Source organism: Aptenodytes forsteri, unplaced genomic scaffold, assembly GCF_000699145.1.
Source record: "Aptenodytes forsteri isolate BGI_AS27 unplaced genomic scaffold, ASM69914v1 Scaffold83, whole genome shotgun sequence".
Taxonomy (NCBI): Eukaryota; Metazoa; Chordata; class Aves; order Sphenisciformes; family Spheniscidae; genus Aptenodytes; species Aptenodytes forsteri.
The window spans coordinates 4,613,646-4,634,084 of NW_008795371.1; the positions used below are offsets into that span (position 1 = coordinate 4,613,646).

General features: G+C 45.6%; 2 protein-coding genes across 2 annotated transcripts in view; one reads left to right on the plus strand and one right to left on the minus strand.

The window, feature by feature from the left end:
- NOX5 (NADPH oxidase 5) overlaps positions 1 to 20,439 on the minus strand; it is a 50,333-nt gene that overhangs the window by 5,346 nt on the left and 24,548 nt on the right. Inside the window, exons 3-9 of the mRNA XM_009280473.2 lie at positions 4,781 to 4,911; positions 4,093 to 4,243; positions 2,821 to 3,031; positions 2,102 to 2,336; positions 1,541 to 1,694; positions 488 to 663; positions 12 to 125 (exon numbers count right to left, since the gene is read on the minus strand). Of these exons, the coding sequence (XP_009278748.1) occupies positions 12 to 125; positions 488 to 663; positions 1,541 to 1,694; positions 2,102 to 2,336; positions 2,821 to 3,031; positions 4,093 to 4,243; positions 4,781 to 4,900 (1,161 nt within the window). The 5' untranslated portion in view covers positions 4,901 to 4,911. The remainder of the gene's footprint in view (positions 1 to 11; positions 126 to 487; positions 664 to 1,540; positions 1,695 to 2,101; positions 2,337 to 2,820; positions 3,032 to 4,092; positions 4,244 to 4,780; positions 4,912 to 20,439) is intronic.
- Positions 5,082 to 20,439, plus strand: part of ANP32A (acidic nuclear phosphoprotein 32 family member A) — a 64,422-nt gene continuing 49,064 nt past the window's right edge. The window contains exon 1 of the mRNA XM_009280474.1: positions 5,082 to 5,144. Within this exon, the coding sequence (XP_009278749.1) occupies positions 5,082 to 5,144 (63 nt within the window). The remainder of the gene's footprint in view (positions 5,145 to 20,439) is intronic.

The window sequence follows — 20,439 nt, forward strand, 5'->3', positions numbered from 1 at the left end:
AGCCCACCCGCCTTCCCCAGCACGAGGAGGCAGCCAGGAACCACAAACCACTTCCAGAAGTGGGGGCCATGGAGGATGAGGAGAGTCCAGACAGAGATGTAGGAGAGGTGGGTCCAGTAGAAGACCTGAGGGCAGGGAGCAGGGGGTGAGGGGGGTGCTGAGCATGAACCGAAAGCGGTGGAGTCAAATGGTGCTTCATGGCGAGGCTGTGCCAGGGCGTCCCAGTGCATCCCAGCGGGAAAAGGCAGCCCAAATGATGAAGAAAAGCATGGAAACCCCAAAACTGCAAATTTGAGGAGGGCGGGGGCATCCAAGGGAGGTATCAGGGGGCACCACGCTGGTCAAGAGCTCTTTCCCACCCATGGGGCAGCACCCGGATAGGCATCCACCCGCCAGACCCTCACCCCGGTCCCCCGCTCCCTGAGACAGAGCAGCTTTGGGCACTGCTGGGGATCTCCAGGTCACAAGGGGCCGCAGCGGGACCCACCTCAAAGTGGCCGCTCCGTCGGACGCAGGGGCTGGAGAAGGCGAGCATGGCGGCCAGCAGCCCCTGAAGTGCCAGCCCCGTCTGTGAGGCCGTGCCACCCAGGCCCCCCACGCCGGGCCGTGCCGACAAAAGGTACTCGGCAAGGGCATGGTGCCCGTCCTGCCGCGCCAGCCTGCCTGGGCACACACACAGTCAGGACAGGGTGCGGCGCACCCGCAGCACCCACCCTCTGTGCACCCAGATTTCTGCTGCACCCACCGAACTGTTGCCAATTTTTTTTTTTAACTAAGAAGCACCCAAGTGCTTTGCTCGGACGTTTTGAAAAATGCAACATTTCTCCTTTCCAGAGCCCGTTCTCAGGCCCAGCATCGTTGCAACGGGGGCATTTTGCACGAAGGTGGGTAGTGCAAGTGGACGTGCCCCCCCAATGTGCTGCTCATGTCTCCGAGCGGGGGGTGCAGCCCTGGCACCCTGCCGTGGGGTGAGGGGGGCCGTGGGGTGCAGGGCTGTGTGGTGCAGGGCTGTGAGGTGCAGACCCCACTCGAGAGCTGCGTGAGGGAGAGCAGGAGCCCTTCGCTGCCTGGCTGGGAAGCCGCTAGAGGGGGATAACAGACAGCGCACAGACTGTGCGGCACCGCACGCACCCACCGGCTGCCTGCACCCTGCCTGCAGCCGCTCAGCCCCTCTGGGCACGTGCACTCCCTCTCCAGGCCTTGTATCCCCCTCCCTGGGACATGTGCACCCCCCAGGACATGTGCATCCCCTCCATGGAGCATGTTCATCCCCCCTGGGACATGTGCATCCCCTCCCTGGGACACCTGCATCCCCCTGGGACACGAGCATTCCCCCTCGGGGCTTGGTCCAGGCCCCTGCAACTTTTCATCAGTGCAGTGCAGGTGGTGCCCCCGGCACCGAGGGGCATTTTCCACTTTAGCGGAGGGACTGGAAGGGGGGAACCCACCGCAGGGTTGACGGGGTGCGTTAGAGCAGGTGTTGCCCAAGATAAACCCATTGCAGCCGAAGGGCCTCCCCTGCCTGGGAGCTGCTACTTACTGAAGTTGGCGATGTGGGCGCCCGTGTGAACGGCTGCCAGCGCCAGCACCACGTACCCCACGAGCTGGTGGAAAACAACGTGCTGGTCCAGCGGCAAAACCTTGGCAATGGGGGTAGCTCGCAGCCAGGTCAGGCACCTCCGCAGCATCAGCACCTCCGGGAGAGGGACAATTGGAGGTGCTGGGGGGGCAACTGGAGATGCCAGGGGACCCTGCCAGGGGGCTGTCCCCTGGGGCTCCAGAGCCAGCTCCCCGCTGACACAGGGTGTCAGCCCAGACAGCATCAAGAGGCACTCCTCTGCAGGTTGCACCCCATGAGTACCCTTGTTCCAGAGACCTCACAACCTCCCTAATCCACTATTTATATGTAATTATTTAAAGGAGGAGACAGCCTGGTCCCACAACTGCAAAAATCCACAGGCTCCATTACTGCCCTTAAAAGACCTCCTGGCTCAGGGGTAAGGTCTCAGTGTAAATACGACTGTAAATATCCCAGGTAACCATCACTCCGTGCCCCCCGTGAGCTCAGAATCCCTCCTGCAGCCCAGGAGCTGGCACTCACTGCGAGGAAGGCGCAGTTGAAGTTCAGGCACTGTCCACAGCCCCGGGCCACCGCCATCCATCCGCCGAGGCTGGCGTGCCGCAGGGCAGCCAGGGCAAAGAGCAGAAGGTTGAGGCCGGCGTAGCCCCCCAGGCAGGCGAGCTTGCTGCGGTGGTTGTGCCAGTACACCCGGGTCAGGTAGCGTGGCCGGTGGCTCCTCTCCGCGGGCGGCGGGGGCTTCAGCCAGCTCGCTGCACTGGGAGCAAAGGCATTGATAGCTCCTTGCCCGGAGAAAGGGGGAAGATGGGGCAGTCCTGCACCCACGCTGGCACCCATCCCTGCATCCGAGCCCTGCATCCAGTGTGGCATCATCCCTGCACCCAAGCCCTGCACCCATCCCAACACCATCCCTGCACCCATCCCTGCATCTGAGCACTGCACCTATCCCAACACCATCCTTGCACTCATCCTAGCACCTTTCCCTGCATCCAAAACCAGCACCCAGCTTGGCACCATCCCTGCACCCATCCCTGCATCCGAGCCCTGCACCCAGCTTGGCACCATAAGGCGCCTGAGTTGCTCCCCGTGCTGGCCAAGCACCTTGTGGTCTGAGCACCCCATGAGAGCCTTAAGGAGAGCATAAATCCCATGCTTTTTCCTCCATGCAGGAGGAAAAAGGTGCTCACAAAGGAAAACTGCAGCCCCACGGGGCTGCCGGAGGGACCCACTGACGCAGCTACCTGATGGTCAGGTTCTCCATGACCTCTGGGAAACCCTCCAGCTCCTCCTTGAGCTCCTCAAAGGTGATGGAGCCGCTGTGGTCCTTGTCAGCAGCCTCGAAGAGTGCCAGGGTGAGGTCTCCCAGACGCTCCTCGGGCAGGGCTATCGCACTCTCCCGCAGGCACCACCGCAGCACCAAGCGCAGCTCGTCCGGGTCGATGGAGCCGCTGCCTGCGCGGGGCGAGCGGGCACCGCAGTGGGTCAGAGCAGGGACCCTGATATGCCATAGCACCCTGACAACCCCATGGTTTTACCTTCATCTTGCACCTTTAATGCAGAAATTGCCTCCCTTCCTTGTACACAGGCTTTTTGGGAGGAAACTGTGCCCAACCAGAGCAGGACTGTGCCACTGTTCATAAATCAGTGAACTCATGGATTTAAAAAAAAGGTGACCTAATCGGCAGTTTACCTGCAGCAGGCGCGTTGTCATTTGGCTGGCAGAGCTCAGTGCTAGCAAAGCGATGCAGACACGCTTATCTGGCAGCCAGGCATGAGCGCAAACCAGATAGGCAAGAGGCTCGGCTCTCAGTTCTTCGGCCAGCATTTTATGCCCAAGCGGGTCAGAGCAGGAAAAGCAGCTCAAGAAGAGCTTTGCTTTTGTTATTTCCAGCTTTCCCAGCTGATGGAGGAAGAAGAGAACATGCTGGGATTCACAAATATCAACGGGATTGAGAGTTGATATTTGAGTGGAGCGGAGACTGCTCCTCTCCACGGCCGAGGGTGAAAGTGCTTCATGGGAAATCCTGACGTGTGGCCAGTTTAATTGCTGGCTTTCAGATGGATTTTTGATGCTTTCATCACGGGATGAAGGCAGTGATGTTATACCAGATAGATGCTTACCTTTAATGAAGATCCAGCAGTGAAGACCCACCTAGCCTGTTACCCAGCTGTGCTTAACCTAAGAGGGGACGTGACACCAGTACTGAAGCCGAGCAGTGATGCCCACACTTGGATGCTCGGAAGAGAGCCGTGCTGCCTTGAAAATCACAACTTGGTTCAAAAAAATACAAATTCATCTATTTTTCATCTTACCATCCACGTCATAAACTTGGAAGAGGAATCTCAGCTTGTCTGTCTCGTTCCCGTGTACGAGCAGGCTCAGGGCTTTCAGCAGCTCCTCCAAACTAATGGTCCGGTGATGCCCACGCTTGGATGCTCGGAAGAGAGCCGTGCTGCCTTGAAAATCACAACTTGGTTCAAAAAAATACAAATTCATCTATTTTTCATCTTACCATCCACGTCATAAACTTGGAAGAGGAATCTCAGCTTGTCTGTCTCGTTCCCGTGTACGAGCAGGCTCAGGGCTTTCAGCAGCTCCTCCAAACTAATGGTCCCGCTCCCGTCCGAGTCGAACAGCGCGAAGAACCTCTCGGCAAAGAAGGACTGCGGAGAGGGGGACAAAGGCTCTCACACGGCGGTGGGATGCTCTTCACCGGCCGAATCCTGATGCTACAAACAAAGTTCTCACTGCCAGCAATGGGAATTGCCCGGCAAAAGCTGAAAGTCATAGGGATGGCCCAAAAACAGGAGGGAGGAATGAAGGCTGCTTTTTTGCAGGGGTGTATTGGCACCGCAGTCGGAGGGGCTGCCCAGGTCAGGGAGGGAGCCCTGGGGACCCGGGACAGGATGGGGCGGTAGGCAGCTGGGAGAGAATATTTGCTGGGAATAGCCAAGCGTGTTCAAAGACAGACTGTTGATATCCAATCGATTTTGCATTGCAGATGGTTAATCCATGTTTTCCACTCCTGCTTGCTGCAGAGTACTGCTAGGTTTCTCTCTTCCTCCCTCACGCAACGTCATACAACTCTTTTTAAGCTTAATTTTCTTTAAGTACAATAAGAGACCACAGCTTGTTGTCAGGCTGCCAGTGCTGCCCGGAGGAAGGGACCCTGCGCCCCAGCCCCCGGCGGGAGCACTCACCTCCTTCACTTGGAGAGCGGTTTTGAACTCTTCCAAGTCGATTTCTTTGTCCTCCCCCGCGATGCTCCCAAATTGCTTTGTCACCCACCGCAGCCACTCGGCATCCTCGGCTGTGCTCATGGTGCAGGAACCTGCAGGAGGGCACAGCGCAGGATGGGCAGCAGCCCCTAGTAACCCCCTGTAGCCTTCCAAATCTGCTTTTTTACTGTTCCTGCCATGCTTTCACCACCCACAGACTCCCTGCAGCCTCGTGCTGCAGAGCAAAGGGGTGGCTGCTCTCTGCCCAGCTCTCTAGGGCAGGATGAAGCATCCCTCACTCCTGGCCCCGAAATGGGTCCCGCAGCAGCTGTGCCACCACCCTGGGGTGAGCCGGGACTCCAGCAGCCACAATGGCTGTGGCAATGACACACGTCTGAGGAGCATGTGGGTGCTGCATCACACGCAACCCCCAATTTCCATGTACCGAAGAAGTGAGCTGCTGAGTCCTAGTTGCACCTGCCACGATACTGATCACCACTGCGACGGTGCTGGAGGTGACATTAGTACTAATAAGGGGTAACTCCTTCCTTCTTGACCTTTCCTCCCAAGGCAAGTCAAAAGATGCAGCTGTTTGAGCCACCCTGTGCCTGCACGCCCCATGTGAGACTCTAGGTTGCTTTTATGGACCTGAATTACCAAGCACCAACACACAAGATGATAAGAGCTAATGCATTTGCAGAGAGAGGAGTCGGGCTGCCCCTGCGAAGCATTTGGCACCTCCCTGGTCTTGCTTTGCCCTTGCAGGAGCAGACATCCCCACAGGGGCTGTGCAGCTGTTGGCCAAAAGAGAGAAATAACGCCTCCCCCCAAAAAAATCTGCAGCTGCCTATGCTGCATGAGGACCACAGGGCTCACAGGGCCATCACGGCCTACCGGCCACCGCGGGAGCAGAGCATCCTTAGGGGGGGTCAGCCCATGGCCCGGCTTCGTGTGCCCACTCCTCTCCTGGAGACAGAGCTCACGGCTCAGACCCAAAGGGGCTGCAGAGGAAGGAAGGCTTCCTGCTTCGCTCCCTGGCAGTCCTGCGCACTCTCCTGCTCTTTCATCTCCTGCTCTCAAGCCTCTGCAGCTCGTCCGTCAGGTTAACCAGGTACATCGAGTGCAAGTCCCGGGGCTGCCCGGGTCCCTTTAATCACCCGAGCGTGAGCAGCATCGCGCAGCCCGACATGTTTCACAGCATGTGCTCAGCGAGGCTGAACTTCTACTTCGCTCCCTGGCAGTCCTGTGCACTCTCCTGCTCTTTCATCTCCTGCTCTCAAGCCTCTGCAGCTCGTCCGTCAGGTTAACCAGGTACATCGAGTGCAAGTCCCGGGGCTGCCCGGGTCCCTTTAATCACCCGAGCGTGAGCAGCATCGCGCAGCCCGACATGTTTCACAGCATGTGCTCAGCGAGGCTGAACTTCTTGTTACACCCACACCTTAATCCTAGGATTTCCCTAACTTTCGAGAGCTCGGTTTTACAGAGTGAACCATTCCCAGACCCTTCCAGCTCCCAGCAACGGGAGGTGCTGCTCCTCTGTTGTGCTAGGACGAAAGGAGGGTGGCAGCAGCAAGATGCTCTGGGGTTTCCCTTTGCAAACAAAACCAGAGCAGGGAGATGGGAAACTTTGCTCCCCACAGGCACTCGTCCCTCTCTCCCCGTCCCTCTCCTTTCCTGGCTGCTCCTCGGCCCTGTCCCCTTCAGTCCCTGCCTCCCTGTCCCTGTCCCCCTCCCCATCTCCTTCTCCAGACCTCCGCATCTTCGAATCCCCCATGCTTCTGTCAGATCTGTCAGCAGCTTGCCAACAAGGTCCAAAATTACCGCAGGCTCTCATTATCTTGGGAAACCAAGAGAAAATCAACACAGAGCCGCTGCATTCAATGAGCCTTTTTACAACTCTGAACCAGCCTGCGCCGCATTACCCCAACCCCCTTCTGTTCACCCTTCTCAAATGGCTCCTGTGGGACATAAAACGGGGGTCTCAGCAGAAGGACACAGCATTCCTGGGGAGAATAGGCAGCGATAGAGCAAGTTTGGGCAATACAGCTGGAAACAGGGCACAAACTTCTGCTCACATACAGGGAGGTCCCTCCCGAGCCCTCTCCTGCTTCACACCTGTTTTAATTTATCGTCTCTCTGATCTTACAGTCACACCCAGTTTTGTCACCAGGTCTGTAGCTGCAGCCCAGTTCTTCTGTTGCCGCATGATATTTAAAATGTAGCTGATCACAGCTGCTGTATGTTATTCTTTTAATTTCCTTTGTTTTAGATTTCTTGCGCCATTAAGCAGTCTAACCTTGGGAAGCGCGCGCCCTGCCAAATCCAATAAAGAGCTCGTATTCACCCTGTGCTTCAATCCTTATTTACTGGCCATCAGGAACACATGGGGAAGTGTCTTTTTCATACTGCAACCTTTATTCCTTTTTCAACAAATCCTACTTGTACGGCACTAAACTGTGACTAAATTGGGGAGGAGGTTGCCATGGGAATGTCAGAACCAGAAACCAGGTAGTAAACCATTTCTGCTTTACTACTCCGGCTGATGTCACGGGTGCTCCAGGCAGTAAACAAGCAGGGGAAGCAGGGAGACGTTTTGTACGCTAAGCGGCAGAGTTTTGCTTCATCGACGGAGCGAGGCAGCCGATCCCAGCTGGAAAACTCCCTTGGTCTACCTACTTACTTGTTTATTGGAAAGTTCGCTGAGCTTTGTACAAAAATCCCCCTCTGGCTCCACGGGAACTGCAGACACCGATGGAGACGTTGCCCAGGGACCAAGGCTTGTGCTGCACACAGACCTGATGTCAGGAGCATCCACAGCCTCACCTCTCCTATCTTACTGTCCAAGTGTCCCAGTGATGTACGCCCCACGTATCGGACTGCAAAGAACAGGGAGAAACGTGGAGAAGCTAGCAGAGTCTGACAAAACGTATAGGAAAGCCCTCTGCACGGCCCTGCGGTCAGCACCTTTCCCTCCAGACTCAGTATCACGATGGAAAGTAGCAGAAAACGCAAAATACATCACACAAAAAGCATCTCCTTGGGTCACGACTGAGTCATTCCTCACATAAGGGCTTCCCTCCCTAACCATGATAAGGCTTTAATTTGCAATGGTGCTGAAACAGTATTACAGTAAGCAGATTTTAAGAAAGTACACAAAAATAGATGTAACTATTCTAACCCAACTAAGAGCTGAGAAATAGGTGCTGTAGCCACTGCACGCTACTGAGCTTCACTGCAAAGTAATACAGCTTCAAGGGGGTTACTCTCCCTATTTCCCAGTGCAGCAGTATTTCTTCTCAACCGTGCGTATTTTACATGAAGTTGCAGCTTTACCCGCTGGGATCCAGCAGAAACCAAGCACAAATTCTGAACTGAGCTAAAACTGCCAATTCACAATCCAGATAAATTCACTTTAAAACTGTGGCAATCCAAGGCCATGAAACCATTTACTAGGGAAAGGGGAGAGTAAAATATAAATCATCTTCAAGTATGTGCTGGATCCTACAGACACAAGCCCCCCTTTATACTCGGAGTATTTCTACTATACAAACTTACTGTAGATATCTAAAATAAAAGATAACTTAAATTTGCTAATATGACTTAATAAATTGTGGTCAGGCTGCTACAAAAAGAAAATAATATATTATAGTCAGATATCTGACATTGCATGGAGTGGGATACCGGATTATTTACTCCCCTTGGAGCTGGCAGATGTACCAGCGCAAGTCTGTTTTATTTCAGTTCATCTTAAATTCCTCATATAAGTTTATGAAAATAAGCCTGACGAGTCAATCTCTCAAGAAAAGTACTTCTGTTTCCTCTGCCTGCAGAGACTCCCCTCTCAGGCTTTCAAAGATGACCACAAACCCAGAATTTTTGCACTGCGCTGGAATGTATGAAGGTAACCCAAGCCATGCAAGCTAGACCGAAGACAAGGACCCAGTTCTACGAAAACCTAGAGCGGAGCCCAATGCAGGCTGTTTCCATTTAAATCACTAATTAAAACTACTTTCTAGAGTCAAATTATACATCTGTAAAACTTCACAGGATGGTGCCTCAACTGCCTGTCGCTCCAAGACCAAAATCAAATGTACAAACACATTCAATGTCCTTAGAATCAGCAAAACACCCGAGGATGAGAAGTAGATAATACCCCAGCAGCGAAGAGTGAGGCTCATGCCTGCTTAAACGAAGAGGCTGTAATTAATACAGAAGAGGTACATCCCTGTAACACTGCTGAGCAATGATTTAGGCAAGAAGCAACTTTGAAATGTGCACCTGCCTTCCTGAGTCACTTCTTCAAAGGCAATATCCCTACTAATGGAGCTTGAAAATCGAGGTATTCGTAGATGTAGGACAATAAACCTCGTGTTTGGTGGAAGGTTGTAAAGACAGCATCCCACCGCGGGGAGGAGGGAAGACAGAGGTAAAGTCATCTCTGCTCTAGGAAGAAAGTCATCCTGCCTGGGTCTTGTGTATCCTGAAGACAGTCAAGCCATGAGCCGTGATTTTAAGTTATTTTTCTTTGCTTCTTGCATTTATTAGCAACTTAAGTTTTGATACATTTTGATTTTTATAGCTCTCTTCCTCCAGACCCAGTGAAGTTTTCATGACCCGATGGGTTAAGCACAGCAGCGGGCAGTGAGAGCAGAGCTGGCATTTCTTGCAGTGTCATCCTAGCGTCAGTGACAGTTGATATTTTTCAGAAAGCTTCAACACCTGGAGTCATGTCATGACGCCTGAAACTCATGACTTGCCATCTCTTTTGATCGAGAGCAACTGGGTTCCCTGTCTTCACAACATGAATTTTTAAGGCCCCAAGCCAGCAGCTAGCTAAAAAGGGGCCGACTTCCATTATTTGTCAGGAATTTCAATTTCTAAGCTAGCGCAGTTTTTACAGGATCTGACTTGTGATTTCAGGGTGTTTGATGTCAGTAATTCTGGGAGAATTCCCCTGTTGCGTTTTGACGGCATCTTGCTGTAAGTGTTCCCAAACAGGCGGAGAGGGAGGGAGCCCACGCAGAGGAGCTGCAGTGTTCTGCACTAGTGAAAAACATCATCTTCTGAAAATACCCTGAAGTACTTCAAGCTTAATACCAGGGGCATGTGCTTGATTATAGTATTAACAAAACTTCAGTTTGGCAGCAACTTTTGAAAGGAGAATGGAGATAATACAGTATATCAGTGTATTCATGCCGTGCTGAGTTTCAGGTAAAGACAGTCAAAAAAGAAATATGTACAGACACAGGAGAAATAAAATGTTTACAATTTTCAGAATTAGATTTGAGAAATTAATATCCTTTAAATGGAGAGTAATTTTTAGATTTTTTTTTTTCAATACTATCCAAAAATTTCTGAGGAAATAAAATCTAAATAATTGTTCACCAGGACAATTTAGTGTTTCTCTCATGTCAAAAATATGCACAAAAGCATCATGATTTAAGTGCTGTGCTCCGTTTCTTTTCTTAGAACTAAGTTAAACGTACTTTATCACTTCATAATTCCACAAACTGTAATCTACAATACTTTAAATACTCAAACTAAGCACAATTAATACAAAATTCTAACTGGCCAATGTATCAATCTAAAGAATCCTCCTCAAAATATCTTATTTCCTTTTTTAAAAAAAAATCAAGCTCATTTTCTATTTACCAACTATCAGAATATTCGCATTAAGGCAAGAAATGATGTCTATATTAACAAATTATGCAACTTACATCTACAAATACTTAACTCTGCTCCAATTTTACACAAATGTTTCTACAAAGCAGAAAACTTAAAAATGTTTAAATTATATTAAAAGTGGCAGAAAAATCTTTCTTTGAAGAATAGTCTGCTATAACATTCTTAATACTTAAACCCACCTTAAATCAGACATTTGATACAACTTTCATTCTGGCCTATTCAAAGATCCAGTGCTCTGCAGTTAGCTGTGGATGCCAATCTAAATGATTTTACCAGAGAGATGCGTACCCTTTTAAAGGTTTAAGCTAAGTCAGCCCTGGTAAAGATTTTCATGTCAAATAAAAAAAGGATTTTGACTGAACTATTAAGGAGCATCTGGCTGTGACATTTCCGTAATTACCTAGTTATTTCAGAACTACTCTGAAAGTGGCTTACGGGTCCCTGCCTAAGTACTCTGAAAAACAGAAGAAAGCACGTGGCTGCCCAAATGCACGCAATGAAGTTATTCACAGAAACGATCACAGGACATCAGCTGAGCAAAGGCGAACGGTTCAGCTGCGCTGCGAGCTCTGCGTCCGAGTGGTGATGGAGAAACCTCTATACACAAGCTCTCCTATGAGACACTCTGAATACAGCCGGGCATACAGTAGACCACAGCTCATTCATGTTCATAACAGTAGTGTATTTTGTAAGTAAGAAGGAGGTGTAAGTCCATTTATATCTCATAATTTTTAACCCCCCAGTCAGACATGCTTCAAGGGGCTCTGCCTAAGAGCACCCCATCGACCACTTGAGTGCAAGCAACCTGCGGAGTTGAGGGCTGGACCATGGGAGGCACCGAGCTCCCAAACCTCCATCCAGCACGTTCTGAAGCACTGGAAGGTTTTGGTGAATTGGGGTATTTTGAAGCATCAAGCTACTGAAAAATAGACCAAGTGTTTTGAAACCAGAAAAAAATGTTCTACAGACTGGGGAGGAAGGGCACTCAGCACCCACAGCTCAAGACATCGTGAGGCAGTTCCATGAGGATCCTGCTGCCTCCACAGGGATACTGCTGGGTCACGCATTGGATGTCACAACGCCATTCACCGACTTAGCAAACTGGACATTAAGCTCATGTTTTGTACATATTTCAAACTCCCTTAGAGAACATAACACACCACGTGCTCATCTCGTGCATGTGTCAATCACGTTTGCTAATGTGGGGGAGGTTGTTTCCATTTTGCATCCAAACACTGCAAACTCAGAAGCAATTCTTTCCTCAGGTCTTGCAGAAAGTCTTACAAACAATTTAGTACTGTCAACAGGCATGAGACCCAGTGCGTTATGTCCACAAACTTGTGCCATAAGAAAGTCATACTCCAACATACTAAGGGTGGTGTGGTTTTTTTTAAATCTCTCTCTTTACCAACACACACATATATTAGCCTATATTGATACAAGCATGTGAAAATAAGGCATCTGTTCTGAAAGCATTAGACTCCCCAAAATCCCGCACTTAAAATTGTCTAAAGAGTCTTAATCTTTCTCAATACTGCCTGCTTACCCTTGATAAGTTAAAAACTCATAATTCACGTGAAGCAGAAAGATCCACTTCTTGTGGCCTTATTGTTACACTGACAGTGATACCTGTTGAGACAGATACCTAGAGTTGGTGAGAGTATTTGCGAAGCCAGAGAGTTTAAAAAACATAGTCAGAAGTGATTACTTGTACAAAAACCTGTGGTTCAGAGTACTGTATTCACTATTCATCATTCTCCTGCCTCAAAGTTCCAGTGACCCATTGAAGGAACATGAATTACTAACTTCAAACAAGCAACATCAATAATAATAATAAACAAAAAATCAAGCTGTCAACAATTTATAAATAAACTGCATACTGAAAATTAACTTGTTTCTAAGTAAAAACTTATGCAACTACTCCACACAATCAAAAAGTCCATTTGTTTATGTGCAGTTCTAAGTGGAAAAGCAGAAAAATGCATTGCAATTGCTCCTACAAGAGACGACAAATGAGATTTCTGACTCCTTATCCAGTCTGTTCCAAACGTTTCCCATGACAGTTCAGTTCTGACCCCACTGACTTTAGTTTTCGTCTTCATTACTAAGATTCTCCATAGTTATGAAACCCCGTCATACCACAGTTGGGATCTAAACTCCATTGCTTGCTGTGATGCTTTTTGCTGTCTCCACATTGCATTTTTATTTCTTTGTACCACTTACTTTTTGCATACAATAAAGGTCAATGGTTTAAAGCAACACCCTAGTGCTTTTAATTTTCATCAAGCAGAAGAAAAAAATGTTTTAAGAAAACATTTTAACTAATATGCCAAATTTATGAAATAATGACTATACTGGAAAGTTAGAAACCTATTTTAAAATTAAATATAAAATATAGTATTTTCTTTACTTGGTATTAAAATACCAAGAATGTGAACGTTGTACTTCTCTGAATATATGCCTTGTATCATCATGGTACGAACCCATTTTTAATGGAAAAAGCAATGAAGAAGTATGTCATGGATACTAAGCTAAAAGACATATAAGTGAACAGATTTAGTTTAAAAACATCTTTATGTCAAAAACCCGAAAACTCCCACCTTCAGCTTTTAACCCATGCAGAAGACGACGTGTTCAAGAAAGAACAACATTTGACAGAAGCCTTCTAAGAATTTAAGTAGAACCAAAAGAAAATCCAAATAAACAGTAAGAAAATAGAAATAGTATAGAGCTCCAAAAATCTGGCAACTAGCAGCAGAAAATGTAAATATTGCATGGTACTATTTTTAAGTAAGAACATATTTTCCAATGATGAAATTTAAATTGGAATATGTCCACAAAAAAAAAAAATGGAGAAATTGTTGGAGCCAATTTATTATTGTGCCATTAGTGTAGAACATCGAGTGTATTCTAAAAATATGAGTGACTTGAGTTGTCATCTCTTATATGCACATATGAAACACAGTAAAATTTGGAAAAGCTCACTGAGCATTACTCTTCATTTCACTACGGTTCAATTTATCATTGTCACGTAAAAGACATGAGTAAAAACATTTAAAAATGATAACTTTTAATTACTGGGATAAACACAGTTATATCTGGTTTGGGTGACTGACAAAACTGAAAGTCGATCTTTTAAGCCTCAAGGAAAGACAATGACAATATTCCAGTTATTAGTATTTTAGAGTGTTTTCACCACTCTTAAAAGCTGGAGTATTTTTCTCAACATAACTATCAATATATGTATTTAATTGATGACTAAAATCATAAAAAGCAGGTTAATCAAAGATCTTATTTTCTTGGTTTCAGTTGAGCTCCCTCCTAGACCTAGTGGACAGAGAGAGGGAGACAGAGGAGCAGAGGAAGTGTTAGAAGAATTATACAGTTGTTCTCACAAATTCTCTACTACTTTTCTAGTGCTTGAGCTTTTGCTGTCTAGATTCCAGCCAATTCAACATACCCATTGAGATGTGGTTTGTTTAATGCTTTCAGGTGCGCTCTCTATTGCTATCTGCAACGTTTCAGTCGTTCCCAAGATGACTTTGCCTAGAGCTTGATGTTCCACCTTCTTAGACTCATGCAACCTTTTTCACCATTTTGCTGGTAGGTTCTGGGTTTTCAAACTTAACTGTGATACCTAACATTCCTTTTTTTTAAAACATTCTTCAAAGATTTCACTAAATCCATTTATTAACTGATCAAGAGTCGTTGTCTTCTTTTTTGTAGCAGCAGTTTGAAATATTAAGGCTAGCTCTTTCAGTGCTGTTGTCAGCTGAGTAGACTCATAAACACATTAAAGAACAGAAATATCTGGGTCAGTTTGGAGTGTCAAAACTGATGGTGCTGTAGATGGAGTAGGTTTTCTTGTCATTGCAACGTTTTCTAGGGTTTTTTTGCTTTTTAGCATGTTTCCTCTATACTTTTAACCAAAGAGCATCAATGGTATCATTAAGAGTGGGTGCGACGGCTGAATGCTGAGCTGGCGTGCCCTGCGTGGGCACATTTCGCATTACTTGCTGCAGAATGTCCACGAGGCTCTTCAGGGTTTCTTCTTCTTTAGCTGCTTCTGTCCTAGACAGAGTTGTTTGAGACACTGCAAAAGATTATTAAACAGCTTTTAAGTTGTGCGTTCATGCAAATGTCAGATGTACATTTGCTACTGTTACCCTTGAGTCAACATCACAAATAACATAAACTTTAGTACAAATGCACTTTTGCTAGAATAATTATAATCTTCATATTTACAGAAAATCCATTCGTTTTGCCATACTAGATGGTAGCCCTGCTTTCTTGAATGGATGAATAATGCAGTGAATTCTCCAGTTCACTCTGCCTCTGCAGTGAAATGGAGATTTTTCCACGCCGCTCTTGAAAGCCGCAGCTTTTATGCCCTAATGAGCATGGGAAATGTGCATGGCATGCCTTCCTTAAGAGTTTAGTGGTTTGAAAAAGGTCCTACTGCTTAGCTGTAGGATCCACAGCTGAACTGTGGATCGTTGCTGTGCAGGGGAAAAGTTCTTACCGTGGACTATAGCACCGACTGTGCCTACAGCTGAAACCTCAGTAGATGAGGATGGATGATGCACCATCATCTGTCAAACTTTAATCACATCAGGACTTCCAGCTCATTGAAGTGATAATATTCATCGCCAGATTACCACACTGAATTTTTTAAGTTCAAATTAAGACAAACTACAGTAAAAAAACTGGGGTGGAAGGAGACAACTTTAATCAAAACATTATGCCTAGAGAGGCCTGGAAACTCAAAGTTAAGGCTACTATTTTTAGTAAAGAAGCAATCAAACCAGGCCAAGAAAAAAACCCCCAGTATATTCATGAATATATTCTTTACAATACTCACAACTCATAAATTTGCTTCTCCTCTAGATGCACTATGTGGGGGAGAACATAGGCTTTTTCAAGTTTAAAAATGTCAAAATCCAACTTGCAAATGAACACTTTCAAATGAACATTTTAATTTACACTTTGCTTTCCTGCTTTTTTCCTTGGAAAAAAATTACAGCAGGTAGATTCTAAATAGCTATCCGGTCTGCATGCTGAAAATGCAAGAAATGTATGTACAAACTTCCACACGTGTAAAACTTTGAATATGAATTAATGTACATTCAGGCCTAAAAGTGTCACATAAGGCCAGTGGCCCTACATGTATACAGTATATTCTTTTATCATTAGACTTAGTATTTCTGAACAGTACAGAACAACTAAGAAAGTACAACTTTTGAAGAGTACTGTACAACTACGAAAAAGTAATGTGCATTCTTTAAAATAACTGGCATCTCAGAAGCAAAGTTTCTCCACCCAGAGCTATTATAAAATACTGAACCAAGTTGGTCATCACTAACAGCTACAATAAAAAGTCATAAAATTCACGGCATATCATAAACTTCTGAAAAACACAGAAACCACATTATTATGTTTGAAAAACATGAAATCAGAAAAGAACGTTATGATTATTGTTCCTACGTCATCATTAAAATCCTAGCACTGGAATAGTGTGACATATCAAAACTAAGTGACATATTATAAAAACTGCCACTTGGTGAAATTAATCCTCTTCACTAGGAATAAATAAGCGTCTTTATGATGGGTTCTACCTTGCAAATTTTAAAATTAAATTCATGCACGTCTTTCCATACTGGGAACCTATTAGGATTCCCTTTTGTCCCCCTTGACATTGGTCCCATAAAAATCAACAGGAAAGCTTCCTAATAGTTTCAAGAGCAGAAGAATTTGGCTTATCATATACACAGTAGCACCAAAACAGTGAGTAATTAATGAAAAAAGTCTTTGGCTTTAAGGCAAAGGAAAAAGAAATGAGACGTATTACACTGATGAAAAGTGCACCAGAATGTGGCTAATCGTATCTATCTGGGATGAGGAAGATCCTTCTGTTTAAAGAATCTCTCACACTCGGTGAGCACAAATACAAATAAACACATCTATGTTCCAAAGTCCCCTCATTAAAATTACCTCTACACGTTTCGCATTCCTGAAATTATGCTGCAATGCTAAAAGAAAGAAAAATTTTTAGAAACATAATCAGTCACTCAGCACAAACACAAACAATGTGATCTCAATTTGATACATAGGCTTGAATTTGCTGTTCTCTGTACTTTATAATCTTCTGCTTTGAATAGAAGTTGCCATGTCATAAGCAGTTCTGGTAAAGGAAAGCTGCGCAGCTCTATTGTGAAAGAACAGAAGAGGGTGGTCTCTTTTTTACAGCTAGGTTTCTTTTTTTGCAATGAGTCCTCTGAAACTTGTACGGATTTTTTCTGAAACACAGATTCCCTTCCAAAGCTGGAATTTGCTTCAGAGGATCAGAACCTCTAAAAACAAAGAGAAAACGATGCTCCCACATAGCATCTTAATAAAGATATTATATTGAAGCATCCTATCTAGCGACTCAATACAGTCTAACCACCTCCAATGAAATGCTGTAAAGCCTTATTATTGACCTTCTAGAGATTATGACACATCTCCTTTCCCCGTGCCACACTGCCCTCATGATCCCCCAGGTACGTATTTGAAAGCGTTCAAGTGTTCACAGAAGTTCAGAGGTTTATTTGGGGGGGATTGAATTCCACCTTACATAATCATTTAATCCTAACAATTTCAGAGCGAGTTAGAAATAAAGCTAGTCGCAATTTGCCTGTATGACACTGCATGAGTACAGAAAATCTTACTGGTCCCTCCTGGGCAATACAAAAGAGCAGCTTTGGAAAAAATACATGAAAGGTAATATAAAAATGAGATCTGATCTTCCACTGCTAGATAAAGGAGCTATGCAAGTTTCCACCTCAGCTATTAAATAACTTGCACAGCAGACTAGGACTAGTGAAATACCAGCATGCGTTTGTACAACCGCTTCTGTGGTGCGTGTGATCATTACAATGGCTATGTTACTACCCAGGTTAATTTTAAAATTGCACTTCAGTAAGTCTCCAAAATTAAAAGGACACACAAAGGGAACAATGTCAAAGACAATACTGAACCTTGAAGCTTAATAGTAAGGCTGTGTTGCAGTAACTGCTCAACCTAAAATACTTCAAATTGTTTCCTAATTCTATGTTTTTCTGAGAGACAGACAATGTAAAATAGTAAGAATTTCACAGTTAAAGCCTTCATGGTTAATCAGGAACCAAAAGCTAGGAAACAGAGCTGCAAACAAAACTAACCATTATAAAATCAAATTAAAACGTTACACAAACATTTATTTGCTAAAAAGGGTGTGTGATTTTTTTGCTGAAAGAATGCAAATAAACTTCTGGCTTTCTCCTGTTTTTCGTGAGGCTTCACAATACCTCCACATGTATGGAATAAGTAAGATTCGACAACTTTTTCAGCTAAAACTTTATTTACAGAACAGCATCCACACAACAAATCATGTTTGGAGCAAGGCTGAAACCACAAAAGAAAAAAAAATTGACATTTGACGACAAAGAGCTTTCATCACATGATCAGTTCTCTAACAAGTGAGGTTTTACAGAGACTTTCAGGCAGTGCTTTCAATAGCATGAAGTTTTCTAATTTCAGAATTTAGATGAACAATCTTAATGACTAAAAATTAACCTGAGAAAAGGGGGAAAAAATTACAGCTACACTCCTATTCAAGCAATGGGAGAATTTGAAAATTAAGGGATCTCAAAGGGTTTACAGTGGAGACAGTAAACCGATTAATCCATTTTGTCTGTGGAATTACAAAAAAACCCATCCCCAAACCCACACTGTAATCCAGAAGATGGAAAGCCTCTCTGATTACTACACTGCGATTTGTCATCTCTGGAGGACAGATGCAAATTGGAAAGAGAGGGAAAGGACCAGGGCTGTCAAGAAAAATATTGATTTGTACTCAGCCGTCTTCTTTAAAATTTCCTCCAAACTTCCCCAGAAAGCAATTCATGCAGGAGCAGAAGGTCCATCAGCTGTGACTTGACATTGCATCCTCTTGCCCGTAGGCTCACCAGAAAGGCCTTCCATCCACTGAAATGGCAGTTACCGTCCCACAAAAGATGCTGACGGACTACATGCTGTCAGCTGGGAACTCAAAGGCATAGCTATCATATGGACTGATTTCTTAAATGTGTAAAGAAAAAAGATATGTCCCCTCCTCTATATCCACAGAAAACATTTATAAGTGCTACCATCAAGTAAACTGCCAACAGAATGGAAATATTATAAACTTTGGTGGCATCTGCAAGTGCCTTCTGCTCCTTCCAAATGTTCCTTCTGCCTCAGTTAGCAACAGCCCTACACTTCTACTACGCTGGGAACAGTATATGTAAACGAGGAAAGGTTTCAGGTAATAGATGCCCTTTAACAGGTTTATCTTGCGTTGCCTTGAGGTATGAATAGTGTTTTAACAGTCTATTCAGGTAGAAGTTCATGGAGACAATGTAAAAGTTTTATTACTATACAGGAGTCAAAGCCTAGTATTATTTTTATTTCTGTAAAATTTTCTATAATGGCTAAATATTTAAAATATATATTCTGTAAAAAGGTACATAGAAAACTGTGTGAAAAAGCCATAGATTTACTCTAGTTCAATCTCTGAGCAAGAACATATAGTTTTTTGGTCTTCTCTAACAAGCCATCGCTCAGCAAACAATCAAAGGGAAAAAGGTGTTTTATGCAGCATGACTAACACGAGCAACAGCTTCCCGCAGGCGCACGTACAATTAACCACCAGGCAGAGTCCTCTGTACAAACAGAAATACTGAATCTCTTCTGTGCCTGCTCCTTTCGAAGGTTAAAGAGTGATACGCTATGGAAGAACATGAGCTCCGACTGGAATAAATTCACGAGCTTTCCCCAGGTTGGTAACAGCGGTCATCAACGCGTTCCCCCCTCCTCGACTGCCCTTGCTAGCCCGCACCAGCAGTGTATGGCCACGCAGCCGGCTGCGGGCAGCCTCACGCTCCTGGGCTCTCCATCCTGCTCGCTCACTTTCAGACACATGCTGAACTCCAAGTGACACATCTGACAACATCACTCTTGATAAAGTCTTGATTTAAGCAAGAAGAGGAGTCTTCATGTAAGTTACCATTTCCACCACCAAGACTAATGCTCTATTACTAAGCAAATGCCTGCGGTTTGGGTCATAATCAAATACTTCCAGTGAAACAAATGACAAGCTTTGAAATGACAGAATACTTTGAAGAAACAGGTAGAAAATGCAACGAAGAAAATGAAATTTTAAAGCAACATTAGTCACAGGAGATAATGACTGTGGGGAGAAGATGGGCCAGTCACTCATCACTTTGCGCTCGGCCTCGCTTGGTGGCAGAAAAGCTCAAGCATTCACACCAGATTGCTACTTTAAGCGCTGCAGAAGAGCTATTTCAGCTTGCCACTTCCCTAAATACGTGAACATTATGTTCCTCTAGGCCCCTCATGATGTGATGGAGTAACAACCCTTAACCTATAACTGACACGACATAAATATATTTTTATACGCACACAGAAGCTACGCGGCTTCTAGCCACTTACAGCCACCTTTTAAAAAGAAGTATTAGGAAGCACTGAAAAGAATGTATCTCATGCCACTAGCTTCAGTAGTATAATGATAGCCCCGCTAACATTTTTTTTGGTATTCAGCATTTTAATTTGGGGAGGAATTATGTATGTAGCTAAGCAGGTCAGCATCCCCTTTATGGATAATTCTAACACTTCCTATCTGTTTTTACATGCTCGGCACCATGAATAAAGCACAGCACAAACCATGACGGTTCCTGGGAAGTAAATAGGCATGTGAGCCCAGGGCCAGGCTACACAATACACGGGTGGCCGCCCGCGGAAGGGGCCGCTGCAGCCCCGGCCCCTTTGTTAAGGCCCTGCATCGCCCTCGGGAAAACCTCAGACCGGCGGGATTTCGGGTAAAAAAAGAGGAAAAAAACCCCGAACAAACCAGCACCTCCCGCCCCGGGCAGCTCGGT